The 25000-nt window shown below is 35.0% G+C and overlaps 1 protein-coding gene across 4 annotated transcripts in view; it reads right to left on the bottom strand.

Moving 5' to 3' along the window:
* The window catches only part of LOC135195660 (dipeptidase 1-like), a 333274-nt gene that overhangs the window by 54502 nt on the left and 253772 nt on the right, over window positions 1–25000 (bottom strand). For all 4 annotated transcript variants that reach the window (XM_064222030.1, XM_064222031.1, XM_064222029.1 and 1 more), the window contains 3 exons: window positions 15700–15832; window positions 14636–14786; window positions 10758–10824 (listed from right to left, as the gene is read on the bottom strand). In XM_064222030.1, coding sequence (XP_064078100.1) covers window positions 10758–10824; window positions 14636–14786; window positions 15700–15832 — 351 coding nt within the window. The remainder of the gene's footprint in view (window positions 1–10757; window positions 10825–14635; window positions 14787–15699; window positions 15833–25000) is intronic.

Here is a 25000-nt window from a genome sequence, read left to right as displayed (position 1 = left end):
GAATTCAGCCTTAATTTTCTGTAGAACTTTATTTTGATAATATTTAGATGAGTCTAATATGATTCCTATTCATGTTAACGCACGCCGTTACAGCACAAGCATCGTCGCCTGTGTTTATTGCTTTTTTCCGAAATTGTGGTAAATTGAAATTTAAAAATGACACATAGTCTGTCCTTTTGGGGACGCAACATGACTTTTGAGGCGACATTACTGAAGTTATTAGGCAAATAGAATGATTACAGACAGGTTTATGTACTCGATGTTTTTTCTTTAAGTACTCATGAAGTAGCGTTGCTATAGTACTAATCGTGTTCATATCATCTTCGAATCATAGATAAATTTCCTCGTGATAAATTTCAAAACGACATGGTTGTAAAGAAATATATATATATATATATATATATATATATATATATATATATATATATATATATATCTATGTATGTATGATGTATGTATGTATGTAGTATGTATGTATGTATGTATGTATGTATGTAATTCATTAATGTAAAATTATGAAAATGAACAATTCCGATGAGACTGACAAGAATATTTCTTACTAACAGTGATAATAATGTTAAGAAACCCGGTTATTTTAGCTGAATAGTGACACCAATATCAATCAGGTCTGCTCTCTTGCGAATAACAGGTGTCAGACTCTTGCAATTTAAATGCAGACGCTGATCATAAAGGAAATTTACCGAGCCTCGTAAGTCAGGTTAGCGCACAATCCTTCAACTGAAAGGCCGCTCTAAACACTTAACTCGAGCTGTGTAAAATATAAATGCATCATTAGTATATTCTCATTCATTTGCCATTCATTAATTCATTTCGGGACTGTTTTGGATCAGTCTTCAACGGAATATGCGTATATTTGCGCTGAATATTCCAAAACTGACTTTGAATTATTGCTGGGGTGTCTTGCACAGGATATGAATATTGTTCCTATCTGATGGACTGATTGATAGGGCTGATTAAATGGCGGAAGTATAAAAGTGGGTCTCTACTGTAGTGAAGGAAGAGAGTGCGTGCAGGACAGGGTTTGAAGGAAATTCGATTTGTTGTTAAAGGGGTCATGTGAAAACAGAAGAAAATAAAAAGTATCTTTACAAATTTGTTTTAGCCTAACCACTGCGTCACGTTTCTAGACTCATCAAGTTGAAAGAAGGATTTCCTTTAAAGAGAAGCACGAAAAGTTTAAGAAGCTGGACAGCTACTTCGAAGGAAACATAAAGAATTGCATGAAAAGCAAAATGGAAGATTAGACGCGAAGGACCTTTAGCACCGTCTACAGTGCGCCAATAAAGGTACATTATAAGCAGTAAAGAAATGCAGCCAGACAAAAGTTGTAAAGTAGAGTATTGATGTTAACAATGGAAAAAATGAACAAAGACATAAATAATTCACGACAGATCATACTGAGAGAGAGAGAGAGAGAGAGAGAGAGAGAGAGAGTTACCTGAAGGCAAGCGCACGTGTACACTCACACACACAACACACACACACACACACACACACACATATTGCTTAAATAAACAGACATATGTCTTTTTCTTCTTTCAATGATAACCATTACTCTTTTTCTTCCTCTTTTTCAACTTGTCTTCAGACCAGGGCTAGATACAGACACATGGCCGTGTACCTACTCGCCCCGCCCACGTTTGATTCACAAAACCGAAAAAGCTAAATATCTAACCTGAATTTACGACCTACATCAACTTCTTTTCTAGAAACTTGTGAAATTTACCCCCGTTTATTGTTTGAGAGATGAAGTATGACTTGATTAATCAGGCCGCTCTTAAATGCTAAGAGAGAGAGAGAGAGAGACCTTACCTACCTTACCTTACAGTTCGTTCGGGTTGCCCCAGGTCCCTCAGTGTGAGGCGCCTCTAATGTCTACCAGAGAGTTGCTAGTACATCTTCCGGTATATTTTGCATCTTCCAATCTTGGATGGTCTGGGATGCAGTTTAGATATTTGTCGAGCTTATTCTTAAACACATCTACGCTCACTCCTGATATATTCCTCAGATGAGCTGGGGAACACATTGAATAGACCCTTGCATTCCGCTGCATTATCCGATGCTGGTGCGTAGTGGATTAATGTTCTGTGTGCTTTCCTTATTTTTCCTGGTATAGTTTTTGGGGCACTATTAATCTACCTCTGCTTGCTCTTTCTGATATTTTTAGTTCCATGATATTTTCTGTTATTCCTTCTATCTGTTACCATGCCTGAATTATCATGTAGCGTTCTCTTCTCCTTTCTAGACTATATAATTTTAAGGATTGTAGTCTTTCCCAGTAGTCTAGGTCCTTAACTTCTTCTATTCTAGCTGTAAAGGACCTTTGTACACTCTCTATTTGTGCAATATCCTTTTAATAGTGTGGGTACCATATCATATTGCAATATTCAAGTGGACTACGAACATATGTTTTATAAAGCATAATCATGTGTTCAGCTTTTCTTGTTTTGAAGTGCCGTAACAACATTCCCATTTTTGCTTTACATTTTGCCAACAGAATGGCTATTTGATCATTGCATAACATGTTCCTATTCAGTGTGAGGCGCCTCTAATGTCTACCAGAGAGTTGCTAGTACATCTTCCGGTATATTTTGCATCTTCCAATCTTGGATGGTCTGGGATGCAGTTTAGATATTGTCGAGCTTATTCTTAAAACACATCTACGCTCACTCCTGATATATTCCTCAGATGAGCTGGCAACGCATTGTGAATAGACGCTGCATTATCGATTGCTGGTGCGTAGTGGATTAATGTTCTGTGTGCTTTCCTTATTTTTCCTGGTATAGTTTTGGGCACTATTAATCTACCTCTGCTTGCTCTTTCTGATATTTTTAGTTCCATGATATTTTCTGTTATTCCTTCTATCTGTTACCATGCCTGAATTATCATGTAGCGTTCTCTTCTCCTTTCTAGACTATATAATTTTAAGGATTGTAGTCTTTCCCAGTAGTCTAGGTCCTTAACTTCTTCTATTCTAGCTGTAAAGGACCTTTGTACACTCTCTATTTGTGCAATATCCTTTTAATAGTGTGGGTACCATATCATATTGCAATATTCAAGTGGACTACGAACATATGTTTTATAAAGCATAATCATATGTTCAGCTCTTCTTGTTTTGAAGTGCCGTAACAACATTCCCATTTTTGCTTTACATTTTGCCAACAGAATGGCTATTTGATCATTGCATAACATGTTCCTATTCATCATCACACCAAGGTCTTTAACTGCTTCCTTATTTGTGATTGTCTCATTATTAGGTCCCCTATATGCATATAGCTTTCCTTCTCTGTCTCCATAATTTATTGATTCAAATTTATCAGAGTTAAATACCATCCTATTTACCTCTGCCCAATCATATACTTTGTTAAGGTCTCTTTGTAGAGCGTTCCTATCTTCATCACAAGTAATTTCTCTACTTATTCTTGTGTCATCAGCGAAACTACTCACTACCGAATCCTTAACATTACTGTCTATGTCTTCAATCATAATAACAAACAATATTGCAGCTAGCACCGTACCTTGTGGCACACCGGATATTACCTTGGTTTCATCCGATTTCTCATCGTTTGCAATAACTATCTGTTTTCTGTTGTGTAAAATTCTTTTAACCATCTTCCTACTTTATCTACGATATGTGTTTTCTAATTTTCTTTGCTAATATATTATGGTCTACTTTGTCAAAAGCTTTTGCAAAGTCTAGATAAACCACATCTGTTTCATTTCCGCTTTTCATATTTTTGAATATGTTCTCACGGTGGACTATCAGTTGGGTTTGTGTACTTTTTCCGGGTACGAAACCGTGTTGTCCTATATTAAACAAATTATTTTTATTAAAATGTTTCATAATATTTTTCTTCATTACCCTTTCATACACTTTCATAATATGTGATGTTAGACTCACAGGCCTATAATTACTTGCCTCTAGTCTTTGATCCACTTTTGAAAGTAGGGGTGATATATGATAATTTGTGCTCATCATAAATCTTGCCTGTATCTACACTTTGTCTTAATAATATTGCAAGTGGCTTTGCGATAGAATGAACTACTTTCTTTAACAAAATATGCAGGGACTCCATCCGGCCCTGCAGCAGCTCCATTTTTAATTTCATTAATTGCCTGCACAATATCAGCTTCATTAATTTCTATGTCAGCTAAATATTCACTATTTTCGTCCCTTACTTCTATATCATTATCTTCATTATCTATTCTAGGGTAAATTCTCTTATATCGTTCTGCCAGTATGTTGCAAATTTCCTTTTTTTCATTCGTTAATCTCCCTTCAATTCTCAGAGGGCCTATATCTATTCTTCTTTTATTCATCTTCTTCGCATATGAGTATAATAGTTTGGGGTTTTGCTTGATATTTAATAGGGTTTTTTCTTCCAAGTCCCGTTTTTCATTTTCTTTTGATTGTATAATCTTTTGTTCTGCATTTTCTATCTTACTTTTTAGTTCTATAACTTTCCATGCATTTTTTTCTTTTGCAAGACCTTTTTTCCACTTTCTGATTTTCTGGAACAAGATCCTTCTGTCTCTTGGTATGCATGTATGATGTTTACTTTTCTTCTTCGGTATATATTTATCCACTATTTTCTCCAATATTTTATATAATATCTCCGTATTTACCCTTATGTCATCACTTACGAAAATGTTATCCCAATCTTTGTTTAATTCTTCATTAATTTCTGACCATTTTATATTTTTTACTGTAGAAGTTGTATTTTCCATATCCTTCCCACTTTTTCATTTCTTGCTTATCTCTATTTTCACTTGCTTGGAATGAACTGTTAATTCTATGACATTATGATCTGAAATACTCGCATTATAAACTATTATTTCTTTAACATAATTCATCTCGTTCACAAATACTAGGTCTAAAGTATTTTCCTTTCTTGTTGGCAGGTGATTTATTTGTTGAATGTTGTATTCTAGTAGCATATCTAATAGCTTTTCAAATTGCCTCTTATCTTCTGCACTACTATTACTCTCTTTTTTATATGTATAAGTACAACCACAGTCTCCTATTCGTTCTTTCCATTCTACGAAAGGAAAGTTGAAGTCACCAGATAGGAGAATCGTCCAGTCCTTGTGATTTCTACATATATCATCCAATTTTTTCAATTATTAAGTCAAACTCTTTAGTATTAGGAGGTCTATATTACTATGTTCATCAATTTTTCAGATTCAAATTCTACCGCTATTAGTTCACATTCTGAGTTACTATATTTCTCATATAGAGAGAGAGAGAGAGAGAGAGAGAGAGAGAGAGAGAGAGAGAGAGAGAGAGAGAGAGAGAATGTGTATTTTAATGAAAGACAACACTCGAATAGACGCACTCTTAAAAGAAAAATCCTTATTTATGTAAACAGCTTCCGATGAGGAAATGCATTGCAATGCTCGGTAAAGCTGAATGTGATTTGTGTAAATGAAAATTGCTCGTTGAACTGTTCGGCATTTGTCAAATTAGAAGCTCACGCTATGAGACGGATTTGGATTTAGTATCTACTATAAGAAAAATGAACAATCAACAATGCTTGTCACTTCTATCTAATCTACTTATCTATATGAAGTTTTGTCCTTTGTATAATATAAGGACAAGTAAAAAATTTCCCCGAAGTTTCTGTATGTCTGAGCTGCGGTCCATGAAACTTTTAGCCACGGCCTGTCTTATAGCTTTGCCTGACGTAAGATTATGGCTAACTTTAACCTTAAATAAAATAAAAACTACTGAGGCTAGAGAGCTGCAATTTGATATGTCTAATGATTGGAGGGTGGGTGATCGACATACCAATTTGCAGCCCTCTAGCCTCAGTAGTTTTTAAGATCTGAGGGCGGACAGAAAAATTGTGTGGACGGACAAAGTCATCTCAATAGTTTCCTTTCACAGAAAACTACAAATACAGCCCGTCTCTTTCGCCATTGAAAAAATTATTTTCCTGGAAAAAAAAAGGAAACAAAAAACTTTGTCCCGTGGTACAGGCTGACGCAAAGAGCTACCTTAGCTGCCCTACGGGAATGTGCAAGTTAGGTCAAGAGTCTTGGTTGGCTGACCCCAAACACTGCAAGCAGGACTTCAAAGGTGTTTCCCTGCCAAAACATTTCCTTTCATACCAAGGGTACTGGGAACGTGATTGGTCGTTGTGGAGACGGGGAGTAATATGAATTCTCCACAAAAGCTGTCTAACTAATTCTAAGTGCTATCCACTACCCTCATTTCTTCTTTACTTATATACTTATCTCTCTTCTATTCTTCTATCCAAGGTACTTTTATTACTCTGTATCAGAGTAATATTGTCTGGAAAAAAGTAAGTAAACCACTGAGTGTTAAAGCTTTGAGGCACTATTTTCCAAGGTAAACACAAGAAATATCTGAAACAAAAACAAAATAATGACTAAACATACTTCATGAAATATTGTGATTCCATTTATCATAGTTACGACAAAAACTATGTGAATATGTCATAACAAAAATATTGTTATAAACCTCATATGATTCGCAAGATGTACGATGTCACGTTTCATCGTAAAAGTAAAGTAAAAAGAAATAAAACCATATAAAAATGTCCTAAAACCACATGGCTTATTAAAAAGCTATTTTTCTTCAGAAATACAACATGATAATAGAAAAAAAGTAAAGAAAACAAGGAAAATTGATGAATGAAACTTTCATATATTTCCTATACTTTAGGGAAAAAGAGTGATTCCCACGATAATAAAATGTGGGGGAAAATTGTACCACATTCGTTAGAATAAAGTGAAAATTTTGGGAAGGTGATTTATGGAATGATGGCAAAATTCGGCACTGAAAAAGGCATTAGCATTCATTTCAATCGGAAAGGAAAAGAGCTCCAACCAAAATCATTTCGTATCGAAACTGCGTAATGGCCTAAATGCTACCAATGAATATCGTAATATACGTGTATATATATTTATATATATAATTATATTATATATAATAGTTATATATTATATTATATAATAGATAACTTATAAATAAATATCATATAAATAATTTACATATTATATATATATTTAATATAATATATATTTAAATTTAATTTAATAAATAAACTAATTTATTAAGCTTATCTTTATTATATTTTATATTAGTGAATGCAATTATTAAACTATAAATGTCGCTTAATATCCAATTCGAGCTACGGGAAGTAGCACGAATTGGATATTAAGCGACATTGGTAGCTTAGTGTTTTTGTATATGTATATGTATATGTATATGTACATGTATACATCGAGCTACAATGTCTTTAATATCTAATTCGCTCTAACTCGGAATTAATATATTTTCATATATGCTTAACCAAAGGGGAATTTTTTTCTCGATAATAGATTTATCTGTACCTGGGCGCGAACGCAGGAGACAATCAAATCCAGGGTGGAAAAGCTTCACTGACGTGCCTGGATTTGAATGTCTCCTGCGTTCGCGCCCAGGTACAGGTAATTCTTTTATTGGATGGAGATTCCCTTCGGTTAAGCATATATGAAAACATATTAATTCCGAGGTAGAGCGAATTAGATATTAAAGGACATTGTAGCTCGATGTATGTATATGAATCACGGTAATGTGATATGACTTATGTATATGTATATATATATATATATATATATATATATATATATATATATATATATAACATATATTATATATATATATATTAATATATATGTATTATATATATATATATTATATATATATATATATATATATTAGATATAAATATAAATATACTAGCAGAATGCCCAGTCTTGACCAAACTGAAAAGTAATTTTAAATATCGTGGCTTTATTCTTAATAAAAGAGCACATTTGGCTCAATAAAACTGTTGAGTTCGTTATGAGAAGTCATCTTTCATTCAAGCGCTCAATCTGAACAGCACATTGAATAATTTAATGGTGTAAATGACATTAGGCTAACCCAAGAATATCTGACATGAACACAGGATGAAGTGAATGTGAAAACAGTTTCATTTTTTATAAAAAGACTGTATTCACGACAGGGTTTTAAGGAGATGTACTACTACCCAACCGTGACGTCGTGGGTTACGTACTAGGCTACCAGGTAGTTTTTGCTCCATAAGAAATTAAAAGGCCCGGATTAGAATCGTCCATGAAATCTTTAATATTGGGAAGTTAGCATTTAGACCCATATAAATTGATTTAGAAAAAAAAATATTTATATGATGTTATAAGAAATATGTTGTTTAGTTGTCATTTAATTTTGCTGATGATCAGCAGGTATTTTTTCACATGCTATTACATAAATTCGCCTTTTTCTCAATCAAAATATATGGGTCTCAATGCTAACTTTCTTCTATTGACGTTTTTCTGGACATTTCAAATTCGGCCCCATTCATTTCCGGAGCGAAAACAGACAATTGGCCCCCCCCCCCCTCCCCCCCCCGGGAAGGGAGAGGAGGTGATGTATCACACTACTCTACTCTATTGACGGCTGGTGGTCTAGCACCTACTGTAAATGCCTAAAAACAGCATCTATAAAAGATAACCTATTATAAATTAATAAATAAATAAATAAAAGTTTCAAACGGCATGAGATATGGACAGAGAACTTAAGCAGAATGACCAGACACATGTAGTTTAATGTCGCCATTTCATGCAAGGATTAATTGTCTATTATACGGCAGTTACAAAAATCCGTCATCAAGGTAACGATTTCACAAAGAACGTCGCAGTCGGACGATCATTAAATGGGAATTTTGCTCCTGAAGGAAATGACCTTGCAAACTGTAAGGCACAGAGAAGTGGTAGGTTTGGGTTAATTTGCAACTTTTCCATTTTATACATAGTACATACACATAGACACACAGACACACACGTGCACGCACACACGCACTATATATATATATATATATATATATATATATATATATATATATATATATATATACATATATCTATCTATCTGTCTATCTATCTACTACCTATCTATCTATCTATCTATCTATCTATCTATTATTATATAATATATATATCTATATATATATACATATATATATATATATATATATATATATGTGTGTGTGTGGTGTGTGTGTGTGTGTGTGTGTGTGTGTGTGAGTGTGTCCCCATACACGAGAGAGAGAGAGAGAGAGAGAGAGAGAGAGAGAGAGAGAGAGAGACGTATGTTAATCTAAAAAAACAATGCAAAAATTGCACAACTCTGCCACATCACCTTGAAATCCCTAACATAGAAGAGAAAGATACTTATTGTCCGGAGATTCCTTGAATTCTCTGTTTCCTGGAACAAAATGACAAAAAATGTGAATGAGCTCCCAAGGCGAGACACACAAAGGGAGAAGAAGCTGATGAAGAAGAATTAAAACATCAAAGTCGGAGTGGCAGCTGAACAGCGGGTGTCTTCTTCAAGAACTTTCACGGTCAAGGGATGTTTCGTTGTATCCTTTACCATTCTGCTTTGATGAGATGCAGATCTATTGCTTTAAGAACGACAGCTCCACTGAGATTTCTTTTTGCGATTCGTATACGCCTTTCCAACGGCGCTCCTTCATGTATGTTGGTCGGCAATTTCGGTAATTTCATGGGAGGGAAAAGGACGCTTGTGAGATTTGAAGTCCCACCTTTATCGGGCCTTTGTTTGAATTTTACATAAAAAAAAAAAATTGTCATCATGATCATCAACTGCAGAGAGTCATCAAGACGAGGTTTCTCTTAGTCTATTATTCTGTGCCTTTTACTTGCCATTTTCTCTCGTATTTGTTTCAGAGAAACCTTCCGAAGTTGGTGTTTTATTGCTAGAAGTTTTAGCGCTCTTCCTTTCCGTCTGAGTTTCAGTGTAATCATGAAGAAAATATTGACTGTTCAGTCAGAGTGGACATTTCTTATTAATTACAGATGTTTCTTTCAGAACGGGTTCTGATAAATATGCAAAACCTTTTTTACACACACACACACACGAAGGCAACCTCTTCTTCTCGTTTTCTATGAATGTGTGATTATGTTAAATTATATAATAATAATAAGAAGAATGCCCTTAAAGTACTTAAGCTCAAGATTAATTATGATATTTGAATTGAAAATTATATATATATAATTATATATATATATATATATATATATATATATATATATATATATAATATATATATATATATAGTACATATGAAAGTTTATAACAACACCGTTGGTAGGTACTGTCAGGTGTTCGAGTCATTTAGGTACCTAATCATTTATCACTTATAATTGCTAATTACCTTTCGGTGATATTCCCGAAGTAGCGGGAACTGGATATTAAAAGACGTTTGAAGCTCAACTTTGACTTCAATGCTTGTTTGTATATATATATATATATATATATATATATATATATATATATATATATATATATATATATATATATATATATATATAGCTAGCTAGTTTGTATAGAATGAGAAAAATTGATTAACAAGTCTTGCATTAGCGACAGATACGGCAGAATTTGCTTATTCTGAGGAGCTGCCTCGACCGCCATGTCTGTTACATACGTGATCTAGAAAATTTTTTCAGTTACCAATAGCTAAAAGGGTAATGCTGAGGGCAAACTAGTGAACTTTTCTTGCCCAGGGCGGAATAAAACAAAAAAGAAAAAATCCAGGTTAGACTGCAGTAATAAAGGTCATTCATGACTATAAACCTTTCTGCCATGAGCTCCTTAGATTCATTGAGCGCTGTTCGATTATAGGAAGTTCACTGTTACAAACCTTTCCATAATCCGTCAGTCCTGGAGCGTTGGGAGGGACTTCGTCTCCAGACTCGGAACACTCGGCCCTGGAAAAGGATTGTTGATTTTTAAATGCAGTTTGTACCCTTTTTTCTCTATCTCCTGTAAATTTATCTTCGCAGCAAATGCTAAGGTGCATAAATAGAGCAAAAGGAAAAATCTTAAAGGAAACTCGTTTTTTAATTTTGTTGTCTTATGACCAAAATTTTCGTTGTTTCTAGCAAATAAATGAATAAATATAGCTTCAAAATGTTAATTGTCATGACATATTTCTATACTATACATTCTATAACAAAATAGTTCATTTCAACAATTACTTAAATGTATATAAATAATTTCACGCATACATATTTTAAAATAAATGGGTTCTCTAATTGTTTATTTTGTACTGCAAAAAAAACCCTGATTTCATAACCTCGTACAACAATTCTACTGTTTTCAGCTAAAATGAAGATGCTAAAGCTCGGAAGCGTTATGCAAATACTAATATAAACAGAAATACCTTTGAAAAAGGTTATTGAGATAACTGATTTCTAAGCTAGTTACTTCGTTTTGCAGTTCACTTGCTTCCAACATAATACTAAATACTGTATATGAAAAATAAATAATTACAAACAATAAATCTAAAAACTACGAATATCTTGGACATAAAGTTATGGATTTCACAAAATATGATATACAGATAAATAGCTTTGAAAACCTGTCTCCACAGACAGAAACTATATGCGGGAAGAAAGGACCTGAAAATGAGTATATTTTAGTCACTGATGGTATTCGTCAAATAAAAAATTTCGCCTGTTTATGAATTCCTTTTGATCACTGACCCTCTGTGAAGGCATACTCAGAGAGCAATTAATTGAAAAAATATAATTAAAAGTAGTAACATAATAAAAATAATTACAAGTCTACTCTGCACGCATCCAACTTAAAGCGTGTAATTTTTAAAAGGAACTAAGGAGTAAATATTATCTACTAATTAAATACGAAAATGTTTGAGATATGAGCCAAAATTGTAACAGTGATAATGCGGGAGAAGAAAGATGAAAATATTAAGATATTGAAAGTTTTTTGGAACAGTTTTACTTGAATTATTTTTTACGTATCTGCCAAAACTTCCACAAATTATTCAAAATCAAAATTACATGTATATGGGGATACAATCTTCAGGACTTGTCAGTTGAACACTATAAAAACACAGAGAGAGAGAGAGAGAGAGAGAGAGAGAGAGAGAGAGAGAGAGAGAGAGAAACACCAATACCCTAATGATAAGCCTGGCAATAAACAGCAAGATGGTTGTGCTAATTTCTTGGTCAAGGACAATGAATACTATTAGTTGTGAACAAAGAGTACCAGGTATGTCATATCCTATCAATTAATAGTTTTGCTATTCAGCACATGGAGTTCTTTATATGCAACGTTTTGTGTTACAGCAATTATCCAATATGTATAATTTCTGCATTTTACACATAAATTATATATATATATATATATATATATATATATATATATATATATATATATATATATATATATATATTTAATACTAGCTGAACAACCCAGTGCTGCCCGGGAAAACTCTGAATGACAACCAATTAACTCTGTCTCTCTCACGCTTTCACTTTATCTCCTCCCTAGCACCACCCCTCTCTCTCTCTCTCTCTCTCTCTCTCTCTCTCTGTTTCCTGTTAAGATAGTTGCTTCGATTACGTTGCCCAGCTGTGCTGGTGTCTTATTTTTTACAGTTGGTTACCCATCTTCGTCCTGACAACCCTAAGCCTTGATGAACTTCACTCATCATGCTACTGGCGGCACAGTGAAGGTGATGCGCTTGTACAGTGCATATTGAACTTGTAATGATACAAGGGATGAGTTTATTTTCATGCTAATGCAGACATACATCACACAATGATTAATTTCATATCCTGCTTCGTTTATTGTTTATCACTCGAAGATGAAAAACAAAGAAAATTATGCAAATTCATTCATTCCAAATTTATTGAACTCTGGACTTGATCAGTACGTCGTTAATTTTTGAGAGAGCAATTTATGAAATTATATTTGAAGTTGCATTTATGTTATTGAGAACTTATCTTTTTACGAAAAAGATTTCATGAAGGGTATATTCTATGTGATGCAATTTGAAGTTGCAAGTGTATAATGGGAAAACGAATATGTGAAATTTACAATAGTACCCCTTTAACTATTTTGAAAGATTATAAACAAAATAAACATCTTGTGTCCTGGTCAAGGGTTGTTGTCCACAGTAAGGCGGGTCGAGCTTCATTGGTGGAGATTAGGAGCCAATTGCTCACGAGACCCCTCGCTTCCTTATCAATGTCGGCAGAAGCAGGGGATTAAGCCCATCCCAGCATGACGCATGGTGGCAAGCACTCCATTATATATCGCTGGGTGGCGTGGATATTTCGTACCCTTGTTGGTATCTAGTGGCGCAAGGCTTGCACAAGGGAAGGTCACGCTGTGGCCCGGGAACCAAGAGTCTTTATTGATGATTAGTTCGCAGTAGAGTTTTTTTTTTTTTCCAAACTTACTTACTGTTGCTTGATTATCCATTTTACCAGCTTCTGATTCGTAGCACCAGCGGCCATCTTGAGTTTCGCCAGCTGCATTTCCGTTGTTTTACTATCTGTTAATTATACTTAACTCCTCACTCTTCCCTGAGACTTATTTTACTTTCCCCGCCTCCCACTAACCCTGGGGAAACTGAAGCATTGCGCGTCGATTGATTGATTGATTTATTAAAGATTATCTGGCGTTACACATTGCGCGTCGAAAATATTTCTATCCTGCGTAGGTCATCTGTTTCAAATTTCACTTTACAGTATATCCACTCTTCGGATATTTTTTAACTTTTGTAAATATTTTTCCATTTTCAGATAGTTTTAAGTTAAGCAAACTGTCGTCTGTTCAAAAGTTAGCAAAATATTCTCTCTCTCTCTCTCTCTCTCTCTCTCTCTCTCTCTCTCTCTCTCTCTCTCTCTCTCTCTCTCTCTCTTCTTCATATTTATTTAATGTCTTTTCTTCGACCCTAATAACAAACTGTTTACTCGCGTCAAGTGCCTACGTATTTCACATGAATATAGATTAACTTTAATGAGGGGTTTCACTCGTTGGTGTTAGTATATGCATACACAGCAAGAAGTACATACGTAAGTACTTCCGGTATCATCTGTCTGCTTTTACCGAAAGTCCGACTACTTCTAACGAGACTCCTTTGAATAATAATTGAAGACGCCTTTGAGCATGAATCGTAAACATTCTTCGGAATGAACATAGTAAAGAACCATGGTATGAAATTGGCAGACGCCTTTTCACAATAACATATCGTTTAATGAAATAACAGAGAATGAGCATGAAGAGACGACACTCTTAGTGAAATGGTAAACATCCTTGAATATATGAATGAAATGCTTTCCTAAAAATGGATAGGGGATGTTTATAAAAGTGGTTAAAAAGAGCTGATGAATGTGAGCCATTGCCAAGTTCCAGAACAGCCTTGGGAGAAGTCCATGAGGATATCTGGACGAATTCCTTGACCGTGAAAGAAACCATCTTTGAGTGCGGATGCTCGTCCTTGAAGGGGAATGAAGGACGGCCTTCAGAATAATCAGGAGCCATGGAGCGTGAAATGTCACTGAGTATGACCAAAGGTTCTTAACACTTTTGAGAAATCAGTGCGAATGCAAGGAAGCCAATGAGAATGGGGGACACTCTGGAGCATGAATAAGTAATGGCTACAGGTGAGGGAGAAGGCCGGACTCTTTAGCACTAAAGGGAAAAGTGTGCTCAAGGATTCAGAAAGGCGTCTGAGAGGGCATGAAGGTAATTAAAAACACTTACCAAGGAGTGTGACATTTATGTGTCAATGTTACGTATCGAACGCCCAGGTCATACATGGCACGTAGTACGCCCATGCTACTAGCCAGGGCATGTCCGCCCTCCACGCCCAACAGGCTGCCAACACGGCCACACTTGAATTCTTGTAGTATCTCTGAAAAAAAAAAATAGTAAAATTAATTCTGCATATTAAATGTAAGAATAATAACTTTTTTCTACCGGGGTAACGTCAATGATGTTTGCTCAATGCAAAAAAACACATAAGAACAGTCACTTCCTGAAGCCATGAGAAGCCCCTCGACAACGTTAGTCGCTTCATATATCTGTACAAGAAAGTTCATAGAGCCGCAAAACCCATAGACTCACCAACGCCCTTTCACTTTATTTCTTGCATGCGCGTTCGTACTGCTTTCATACGAAGATCCTTCCATTCCAACACCTTTACCTCTACCCGTCTCGGCAGCACTTTTCTTGCCGAAACCTCAGAATTTTCTGGTATTTTTACCCTTTTGCTTCCATTCTCTCCACATGAACAAACCAACTAGAAACACTTAGTTATCTCTTCACCTATGTTAAACTTTTTATCACATATTCGTCCAAAATCTTAATTTCTCAACTCTTTCAACCCATTTTACTCTACGAATACAACACAAACAATGAGCTATACAGTTTCTACCTTCTTTTCGTATTTGCAGTCAACAACTACTATTCACTTACACAAAAGATGTATATATATATATATATATATATATATATATATATATATATATATATATATATATGTGTGTGTGTGTGTGTGTGTTGTGTGTGTGTGTGTGTGTGTGTGTGTGTGTATTCTTAAAAATTACCAAAGGACTAAAATGAGGAAAAAAAATAATCAACTGGAATGGATGGCCAAAGCAACTAAAAATATATAATTTCAAGAATATGTAGCTGGATTTGAACCACAAATAATAATAATAATAATAATAATAATAATAATAATAATAATAATAATAATAATAATAATAATAATAATAATAATAATAATCAGAAGAAGAAGAAGAAGAAGAAGAAGAATTACTTACCTCGTGATGATGTTACTAAAGTCGTCTCGTAGGGACTGGCTGCAACCATCCTCTTGATAACGTCGATCTGTTCCAGCAACAGCTGAACGGAGTTTTTGTACTGTGACTGGCAAGGAACGTACACAGACCAAAACTGATGAGTTGAGACAGAAACAGGAAAATCGCAATTAGCATTCACTGTCGATCAAAATTCAGTAAAATGCTACTCAGTCGTTACAAATTCACCTTAAAAATGTGAGAACTTTCTATATACTGAATGGCTACATGTGGTTGTCTGTAACTGGGTAAGGAAGAGGATGGGGGCTGCAAACTCATTCCAAAAGGATAGTACCTTTTGGAGCAACCCTATGCAGGACAAAATGTGTATATACATACAAACATATATATATATATATATATATATATATATATATATATATATATATAGATATATATACATATATATAATATATATCTATATATAGATATATATACTATATGTATACATATCTATATATATATATATATATATATATATATATATATATATATATATATGTTTGTATGTATATACACATTTTGTCCTGCATAGGGTTGCTCCAAAAGGTACTATCCTTTTAGTTTTCAGCAGGTCTTTTGGAATGAGTTTGCAGCCCCCATCCTCTTCTTTACCCAGTTACAGACAAACACATATATAACATATATTATGTATATATGTGTGTATCATATAATATGTTTATTATATATTATGTATATGTATATATATATGTGTGTGTATATATCTATATATATATATATATATATATCTATATATATATATATATATATAATACAATTAGTACACAGATGAAAAAGGGACTTAAATTAAAATACTTTCCCGCTGAAGGCAAAGTTATCTATAATCATTAGGTTTAATTTTTCAACGTTTCGGACAACTACCAATCTTCAGGTTCTGTAAAATTAAAAATTAACAAATTATTACCCAAAAAACATAAAATTATCATAAAATAGTGCGATTAGTACACAGATAAAAAATGGAACTGAATTAAATTACTTTCCTGCTGAAGGCAGCATTATCTATATTCAAGTTGAATTTTAATTTTTCAACGTTTCAATGTTTTCTGTGTACTAATTGTATTTTTTATGTTCATTTTATGTTATTTGGGTAATAATGTGTTAATTTTTATTCTTACAGAACCTGAAGATGGACAGCTGTCCGAAACGTTGAAAAATTAAAATCTAACTTGAATATAATATATATATATATATATCCCCCCTCCACAGAAAAAATGGAAAGTTATGAAGTTTTCAGCTACAGCCTATCTCCAAGTACATTATCTTAGGTTGTTATTAAGCTATTTTCCATTTTACATTTCTTGTATTTTCAGTCTGAGTGACGGAGTTAGATACAACCATGGCTAACAATGTATTGACCGAATCCGGCAATAACCTTCAGAGAGGCCAGGGATGCTGGCGAATCCTTCATTTCACGTTCCTGGACAGCTGAATACATTGAAAGAGATGAATCCTTTGTTAAAAGAAACTGGAACAAAAATCCATATGACTGCCATTGCAAAAAGAGTGAGAATCTTGGAAGGCCTGAAGTCCTTTCTCAGGAGTCAAAAGATATCATAGCTGAGGCAGTGGGTAGACCAAGAAAGTCTTTACGTAAATTGGTGCTTGAACTAGAAACAAAAAGGGGAAAGAAGAAAAGTTATAGTGCTGTATATCATGAGTTGAAAAAATCTAGTATCAAGCCATTTCATGTTATCAGCAAGCCCAACATCACTCAGCAACAGAGAGAAGACTGTGCATGGTTTTGTGGTTCATTTATTAAATGAACAAGTTGTGAAATTTCCTGAATGTTTGGGAATTTTTCTGTTTCACAGCCAAACAGTTAATGTGGATCATCAAAGAAAAAGGACAGTCATGGCATGGCGAATACTTGAGAGAAACTGTGCTTACTGGTGGAGTATTTCCTTTCCTCAAGGATCCTGAAAATGTGTTAACTGTTGAAGAAGTCACATTTTTGCATGATAAAGCACCATGTTTCAAGGCTCTTCAAACACAGGAGCTGCTTTGAAATAGTGGTATCCGATTTCTTCTTGTCAAGTGAATTTCCAGGCAGCTCCCCTAAGCTTAATGTGTGTGTGAAAACATTGGTAGTATCTTAAAGGATCGTGCTGAAGCGCTCACAGTGAACTATGATGGTATACCAAGCCTCAACGACCTGCTAAGAGAGGTGACCGAAGTGCTCAGGGAAATGGAGTTTGAATCTCAGCTTTTTGCGAATTGCTGAAATCATACCCCTCAAGATTGCAGGATGTGGTACAGGCAGATGGAGGCCACACAAAATATTAAATACTTAGAGATAAACTTAAATAAATACCTGTTTTGATTTACTTTGGTTTTTGTCCGTATCAATTTTAGTTTATGCTGTAGAGGGGGCGCTCTAATTTCGAAACACCCTTTATATATATATATATATATATATATATATATATATATATATATATATATATATATATATATATATATATTATTAGCATCGGATGACAAACTGGACAATATCACTCAAAAGCTTAAAGGCAGGACCAAAAGTACAAGAAAGAAAGTAATATAATAACTCTATAGCAGACTTAGAAATGTTGATAATCATGAGGACATTTCGTAGTGCTCGTCAAAACAGTACTTACCTATACAGTTGGTGTCATGAATTTCGTTACACATCCCATCAAACAAAGGAGATAACTAAAAACTCCACTATGTTGGTACTTGATATTGTTACTAAACTAAGATGTCTTTGTTATTCGGTAAACGATTAACAAACGTGCTTTTTGTCACGTGTTTACAAATTTAATGTCTTTCGTTTGCTAAACATACGGCTACTACCTCCTACAGTGCGGATCTCACAGATGTTACCTTCGCTAAGTCTTGATGAATACCGATATATTCATCTAGTACTAGTCAACTGAACCACCACCTCCTTAGACTGCTAATGGTGTTGCATCATTGCTTTTTGACATTCTTTTGGTTTCCACCACCTCATTATTCTGTTTATTATCTTATCATCGTCATCATCGCTCCCAACACCGTGTAATGCAACGGACCTCTGTGAAATTCATACCCTTCCGGGACTTTTTCCTTCTGAAAACATTACCTATGATTTTTTTTTTTTTTTGGTATTTCTCTCGAGGTCCAATCTCTCTAAATTTACGATACATTCTGTTAAGCAACCTTCGCAAATTTTGGAGCTTCGCTGATTAAAACAGCATTATCTTTCTACACAGTCTAAATCTGTCAGTTATATCGTTATTCCAATCTAAACTTTCCTTCTCATCGCAATTCAGCTTTTGTTTATTGTAAAATCCACGAGAATGGAAAAGAGCAAAAGTAATAAAACTTTCCCAGAAGCAGTCTATTTCTAAAGTAAATCCTTTTGTTATAAGCCTTCAGCATTAACTTTGATAAGTGCTATGTTCACTAATACTTTGCATTAACTTTACACATTTAGCAGGGTTACCATAATGACGCGAGGCCTTCCAAAATATTGATCTGTGGCTAATATTCACAGGTTCGTCTTAACGAAAAATACATAAAAGTTATCAGAGGGCGATTTCTAAATTTCAAACACTGCTACAATACAACACATAGATTTGATCTGGACAACTCCTGCCTTTTCTTAAACGAGCTTCTTCATCTCTAAGTATTTTATTAATTTCTATACCCTATTACAGAAGAGCACATTGAATATCTTCATCACGAGTAATATAAGTGAAAATCTTCTATAGTAGTTGCCTACCAGACTCACTCAGGTCACCTTCTCTGGTATCTTTGCTACGTCTTCCCTTTTTCAATCATTAGGGTTTGCCTACTCATTCCATATTCTGTAAAACAGTCCAGTTAATTTACGAGGCATCACTTCACTTTCAGCTGAAATCATCTCCGTAGTCATTCCATCATAACCTAGCTGGCGTTTTCCACGCCTTCAGTTTCTTTATTATTTTCCATTTAAAAAATCTTGAATTCATTCATCTGTACATTTAGGACTTGTTCAGTTTCTGGTCTGTCAATCAAATTATCCATCTAATAACTCTTACTGATGATCACACAAAAATCTTCTGCCCAGCGCTCTCTTTATTTATCTTTTTATGTTATTAATGACCCATCCCTCCTTTCGACCGATGTTTTCCTCTTTTTCTGTGCGCTAACCCAACACCAATCCCGCACCCTGAATAAATGATACTTTCTTTGGCAGCATCATTAGTAAATTTTTTTTCCTTTATTTATTTTTTTATATTCTCTCTATCCTTTTCTTGGGCTTCGTTTAACTTCACTCCCATATCTAGACTTGAGTCCTGACTAAGCACGTTTTTGCTTGCGTTCTTCAGTTCCTTTCTGAAAGTTTTCTGAAAGTCTCTCTCGACCAATGGAAGTTTTCTGAAAGTCTCTCTCGACCAATGGCTATATGACCTGTTTGGGTTCTTCGACTGCCTTATGTAGATGTTCAAGTATATTTATAGATGTCCAAGTGAGGTAAAAAGAGTATAGCTCCAGTTATAAAACTGTCTGAATTCACTTAAAATACTTCATTTTCGGGTGCAGTTTCCCCAAGGTCGACCTTTCTTTGGCTAAATCGTCCATACCTTCACTGTAGTACATACAGTTTGGCACTCCCATCGTCCGCAACACTTCTCATATTTCCTTTTTCGTATTTCAGCTCAAACATTCTATAGGCCAAGCGCTAGGACCTATGAGGCCATTCAGCACTGAAAGAGAAAATGAGAGCAAAAAAAATTTCCAAGGTGTAGCAGGATGAAAACCTCACAGTTGCACTAATGAAGCAATTGTTAGGAGAGGTTGGAAAGTAAGATGGAAGACAGACTCTACGAACAGAGGTGCAGGAAAAGGAATGAAAGGTGTTGTAGCTACGTAGGTGCCGATGGGGCGATGCAAAGAGCCTTAAGTAATGCCTACAGTGCACCGTGAGAGGTATACGTACACTGATGGCACCTCTCCCTACTGGTGTAAAACATGCTATAGGTCTATATGGAATTCATCTTCTTATTTCTTGGCGGAGCTCATCTGTTGGCAAATATTCATATTGCACTATTGTGATTTAGATGTTGCAAACAATAATCTACCACTCACTGCTCTCCAGTCAGTCAGTGTCTGCATTCAAGATCAAGCTACGCCTCTGCCACTTCCAATTTCTCTTCCGGAATAAATATACACCTCATCCTCATCCTCATCCTCATCTCATCCTCATCCAATCTCTCGCTTTCCATTCTTTAGCTTCGTGATTCATAAACAGCTAAGATATCCTGGATTTATTTTCTACCTGCTGCATCTTTCTAACTGGATTCAGGGCTCTTACATTCAAAATTTCCGTTTTCAATTTGTACCTAGTATTTATAAATAGGAAGATTCATAGCACCCAATATACCAGGACTGGGGCCATTTTTAAATGTTGTCTATCTATTTAAAGCAAAATCCACGAGATTCATTAGTTATATACTCAAAAGGCTAAGCAGTTCCTAGCCAATGGTCTCTGCCGTTACCTGCGGATTTTTTGCGTGACCTTGGTGTTTCTTTTTAGCAGAAATATTTGTTCCGTTAAAAGCATAATTTGAAAAAGGTAAGGTTCCCTTATATTTTAATCACGACCTGTCTCTCGCACACGTTACAATAAAGAGATCATCAAAATATAAAGATTTTGAGCCACTAAACTTGTCAGATCAATTGTGGTAATTCGGTTCTTTTTTATATATATATATATATATAATGCTGTTGTTCCCACAATGCATTGTCTTTGCTGCAGACTCAGTCATCTGTCACAAGTTCTCATAGGAAGTAAAAGGACACATTTCAATAACGGTCAGCTCCGAAACACTAAAATGGAAAGGATACTAAAGACAAAACTACTTAAAAAATCGACTCTGAAAAACGAGTGATTCAAGATCCTATAAATTAGAAATGGCAGATAAAGAGAATCAATCGCCTGTGGACCGAATTACCCGCCAAGCGAGGCACCGGAAAATAACCGCAATTAAAAATAAAGCGGCGGTAATCAACCCAGCTATAGACCTAGAGAAACGTTTCATGTTTTACAGTGGGAGCAACGGAACGCGGGGCTAATTGCAGCGACTGTTTTTGGCCCGACGAAGTTTTGTGATGAATTCGAATTAGGGACATTTGAAGACTGACTTTTCTCCAGCGAGTTTGGTTCAAATATGGCCATTGTCTGCGTAAACTGCTCTAAAATGGAGGGCAGAGGCATAGTTACGCCTGGTACAATATCTGAGTATGATCTCTCTCTCTCTCTCTCTCTCTCTCTATGACACCTAGTAGAAGGAATGGTAGCTCGTACGACTCTCACTCAGGTTGAGTCGTGCTTGATCTCGAAACGTGAAAGTAGCGATAAAAGCAGGTTTCCTCAAAATACCGACGTGTTTCTGTTGACTTGAACACAAAATGATGTACCTGGTTGTTAGTTGGTTGTTGTGGATGGCAGCCAGGGAAAAATGTATGCTATCATAAGAATTTAAAAGGAGAACTCTCTCTCTCTCTCTCTCTCTCTCTCTCTCTCTCTCTCTGTTTCCTATTATATTAGAATTCGGTTGCTAGACCCTAGCTTTGACATCCATATATTATATATAATATATATATATATATATATATAATATATATATATATATATATATATATATATATAAGCTTGTAAATGTCCTTTTATATCCATTTCGTTCTGCCTCGGGAATGATATATTTTCCTATATGACATGTTAACCAAAGGGGAATTGTTTAGTTGATAAGAAATTCATCGTCTCATGGGCTCGAACCACCGAAACCGAGAATTCGGGACGTACAGTTGACGCCAGAACGTCCTGAATTCTCGGTTTCCGTGGTTCGAGCCCATGAGACTACGAATTTTTTATCCACTAAACAATTCCCCTCCGGTTAACGTACATGAAAATATATTATTTCCGAGGTCGAGCGAATTGCATATTAAAGGACATTTGTAACCTGATACTTGTATATATGAATCACGGTGAAGTGATAAAAACCATTATCATATATATATATATAATATAATATATATATATATATATGTGTGTGTGTGTGTGTGTGTGTGTGTGTACAGAGGTTCTCTTACCAGTTGATTCGTGTTAAAAATTCCTTACTAACCGCTTCATACACATACACAGAAGCAAGCTTCCACATCAGCGCATCGAACACCTTGCACCCACACACACACACACACACCAAGTCATTTACCCTCGTCTTGCAAGCGTTCTCGTTCTACCAGGATATAAAGGCCCCACTTTTGAATAAAAAATTTTCCCCCCAACTCATCATCGCCCAGTCTTTCAAAATGGCCCAGCCATCTCAAAATAAACTGATCCATATAATCTATTTTCTCTGTGCATCTCCACACTTCTCGCCTTATCAGTTCCTACGCCATATATACAGTAATTCGAAAACTGTTCACCTTGATAGCCCGAGGCTTTTTTTTTCACAATCACCATCCACACTTGCGTACGTATTTATTTCCGTGATTTACACGTACGCTACGCACAAAATGGCTTGTGAGCAGACACACACCCACACACAATATTTCTGTATATATATATATATATATATATATATATATATATATATATATATATATATATATATATATATATATATATATATATATATATATATATATACTACATATATATATATATATATATATATATATATATACATACATATATATATATATATATATATATACATACTATATATATAATATATATATATATATATATATATATACATATATATACACATACATACATACATATATATATATATATATATATATATATATATATATATATATATGTGTGTGTGTGTGTGTGTGTGTGTGTGTATGTGTGTGTGTGTGTGTGTGTTTACATACAATGCCATATTTACTACTGTATCGCATAGTCTAACGTTCTGTTATCTTAATATCTTCTCTGGAATGACGAATACGCGACAGCATTCAAATATTAGCGTAAAAATCTCGGCAGATAGCCAAATCGTAAAATTAGATATATCTTTTCAAGTAATCTCAATTTGCAGCAAAATATGGAATTACAATTCATTTTAGTGAGTATCTACAAATCCTAACCTATCTTATCTTGACCTAACCCAACGTAGAATTCCGTGTCCTACTAGAACCAATGGGAGGACTTTCAAATATGGCAATTTCTATCGAGTTGCTCAAACTGGAGAGATGAGTAACAATACAGAAATTGAATAAGCGATTAGCTGAACTTTGTAAACTATTACCGTTATCTTTAATCCACAAAAACGGAATGTCATGTCAGTGTTTCATGGTTTCCGATAGGTACCAGTGGGGCTTCCCCAGCCATGGACCAATAAGTGATCAAGGGCTTTCATAAATGATAGTGTCAAAGAACGGTAACTTTACCGAACCCAATACAGGTGGCCACATCTTATCTGACCTGCACAACCAAAGCTGACCGCAGGCTGGGTGTCCTCCCTGTTGCCCGCTTTGATATCTTTAATCATAACTGACCTCACCTTAATGAAATATGTTAAGCCAGGTTGGTACAGGGGTCGTCTATATTAGAAGTCTCAAGAAAGATGGACGAACGCTGAGGCTGGTGGAGTTATAATGCTTGATTCAAGAAATTGTAGAGAGTGTTAATCTTTGAGTGCTTAAATACCTACAAAAGTGTTGCTTTGAGTAAGTAAAAGCCCATCCATGGCCGCCTGACTCACTGACATCAAGCCACAAACAGTCAATATCCGGAGTAGGTAGGATGAGTCACTGGGATCCACAAAATGTTCTAAATACGGGCTTGTGTAACGTTACTATTGGCGGTCCTCCCGTAACTGTAAGTGACAGAAACAGGACAATTTATATATTCCATTAAACAGGCATTTAAGGTTCACTCTTTTTGTGGGTTAGAGGTTAAGAGTCCACCGCAGGAGGAAAAACGTTTAGTACTGCGCTCAGTATCACCAAACAACGACGCTAACTATGGAGCAAGTACTCTGCCACAGTCGTGTTTTCGACGTACAATGAAAGTTTCATCTGTTTCCGAAATAAATTCTGCCAATTAACACTAGGATAAAAGGCGATGGGCGATTGTCAACAACAGTGCAATGACAAACTTTTCTGAATTCAAGCGTCTGTGAAACAAAATTGCCCACGTCTGTAAATACGCTGACGCCGGTAAAAAGTCCTGTTGAAGCCACTAACACGGTACCTACAGAAACAAAGTTTCGGTGTAATAAGAGTAAAAGAGGTGGTACAACTT

Source organism: Macrobrachium nipponense, chromosome 16, assembly GCF_015104395.2.
Source record: "Macrobrachium nipponense isolate FS-2020 chromosome 16, ASM1510439v2, whole genome shotgun sequence".
Lineage (NCBI taxonomy): Eukaryota > Metazoa > Arthropoda > Malacostraca > Decapoda > Palaemonidae > Macrobrachium > Macrobrachium nipponense.
This window is presented reverse-complemented; position numbering and strand designations above follow the sequence as displayed.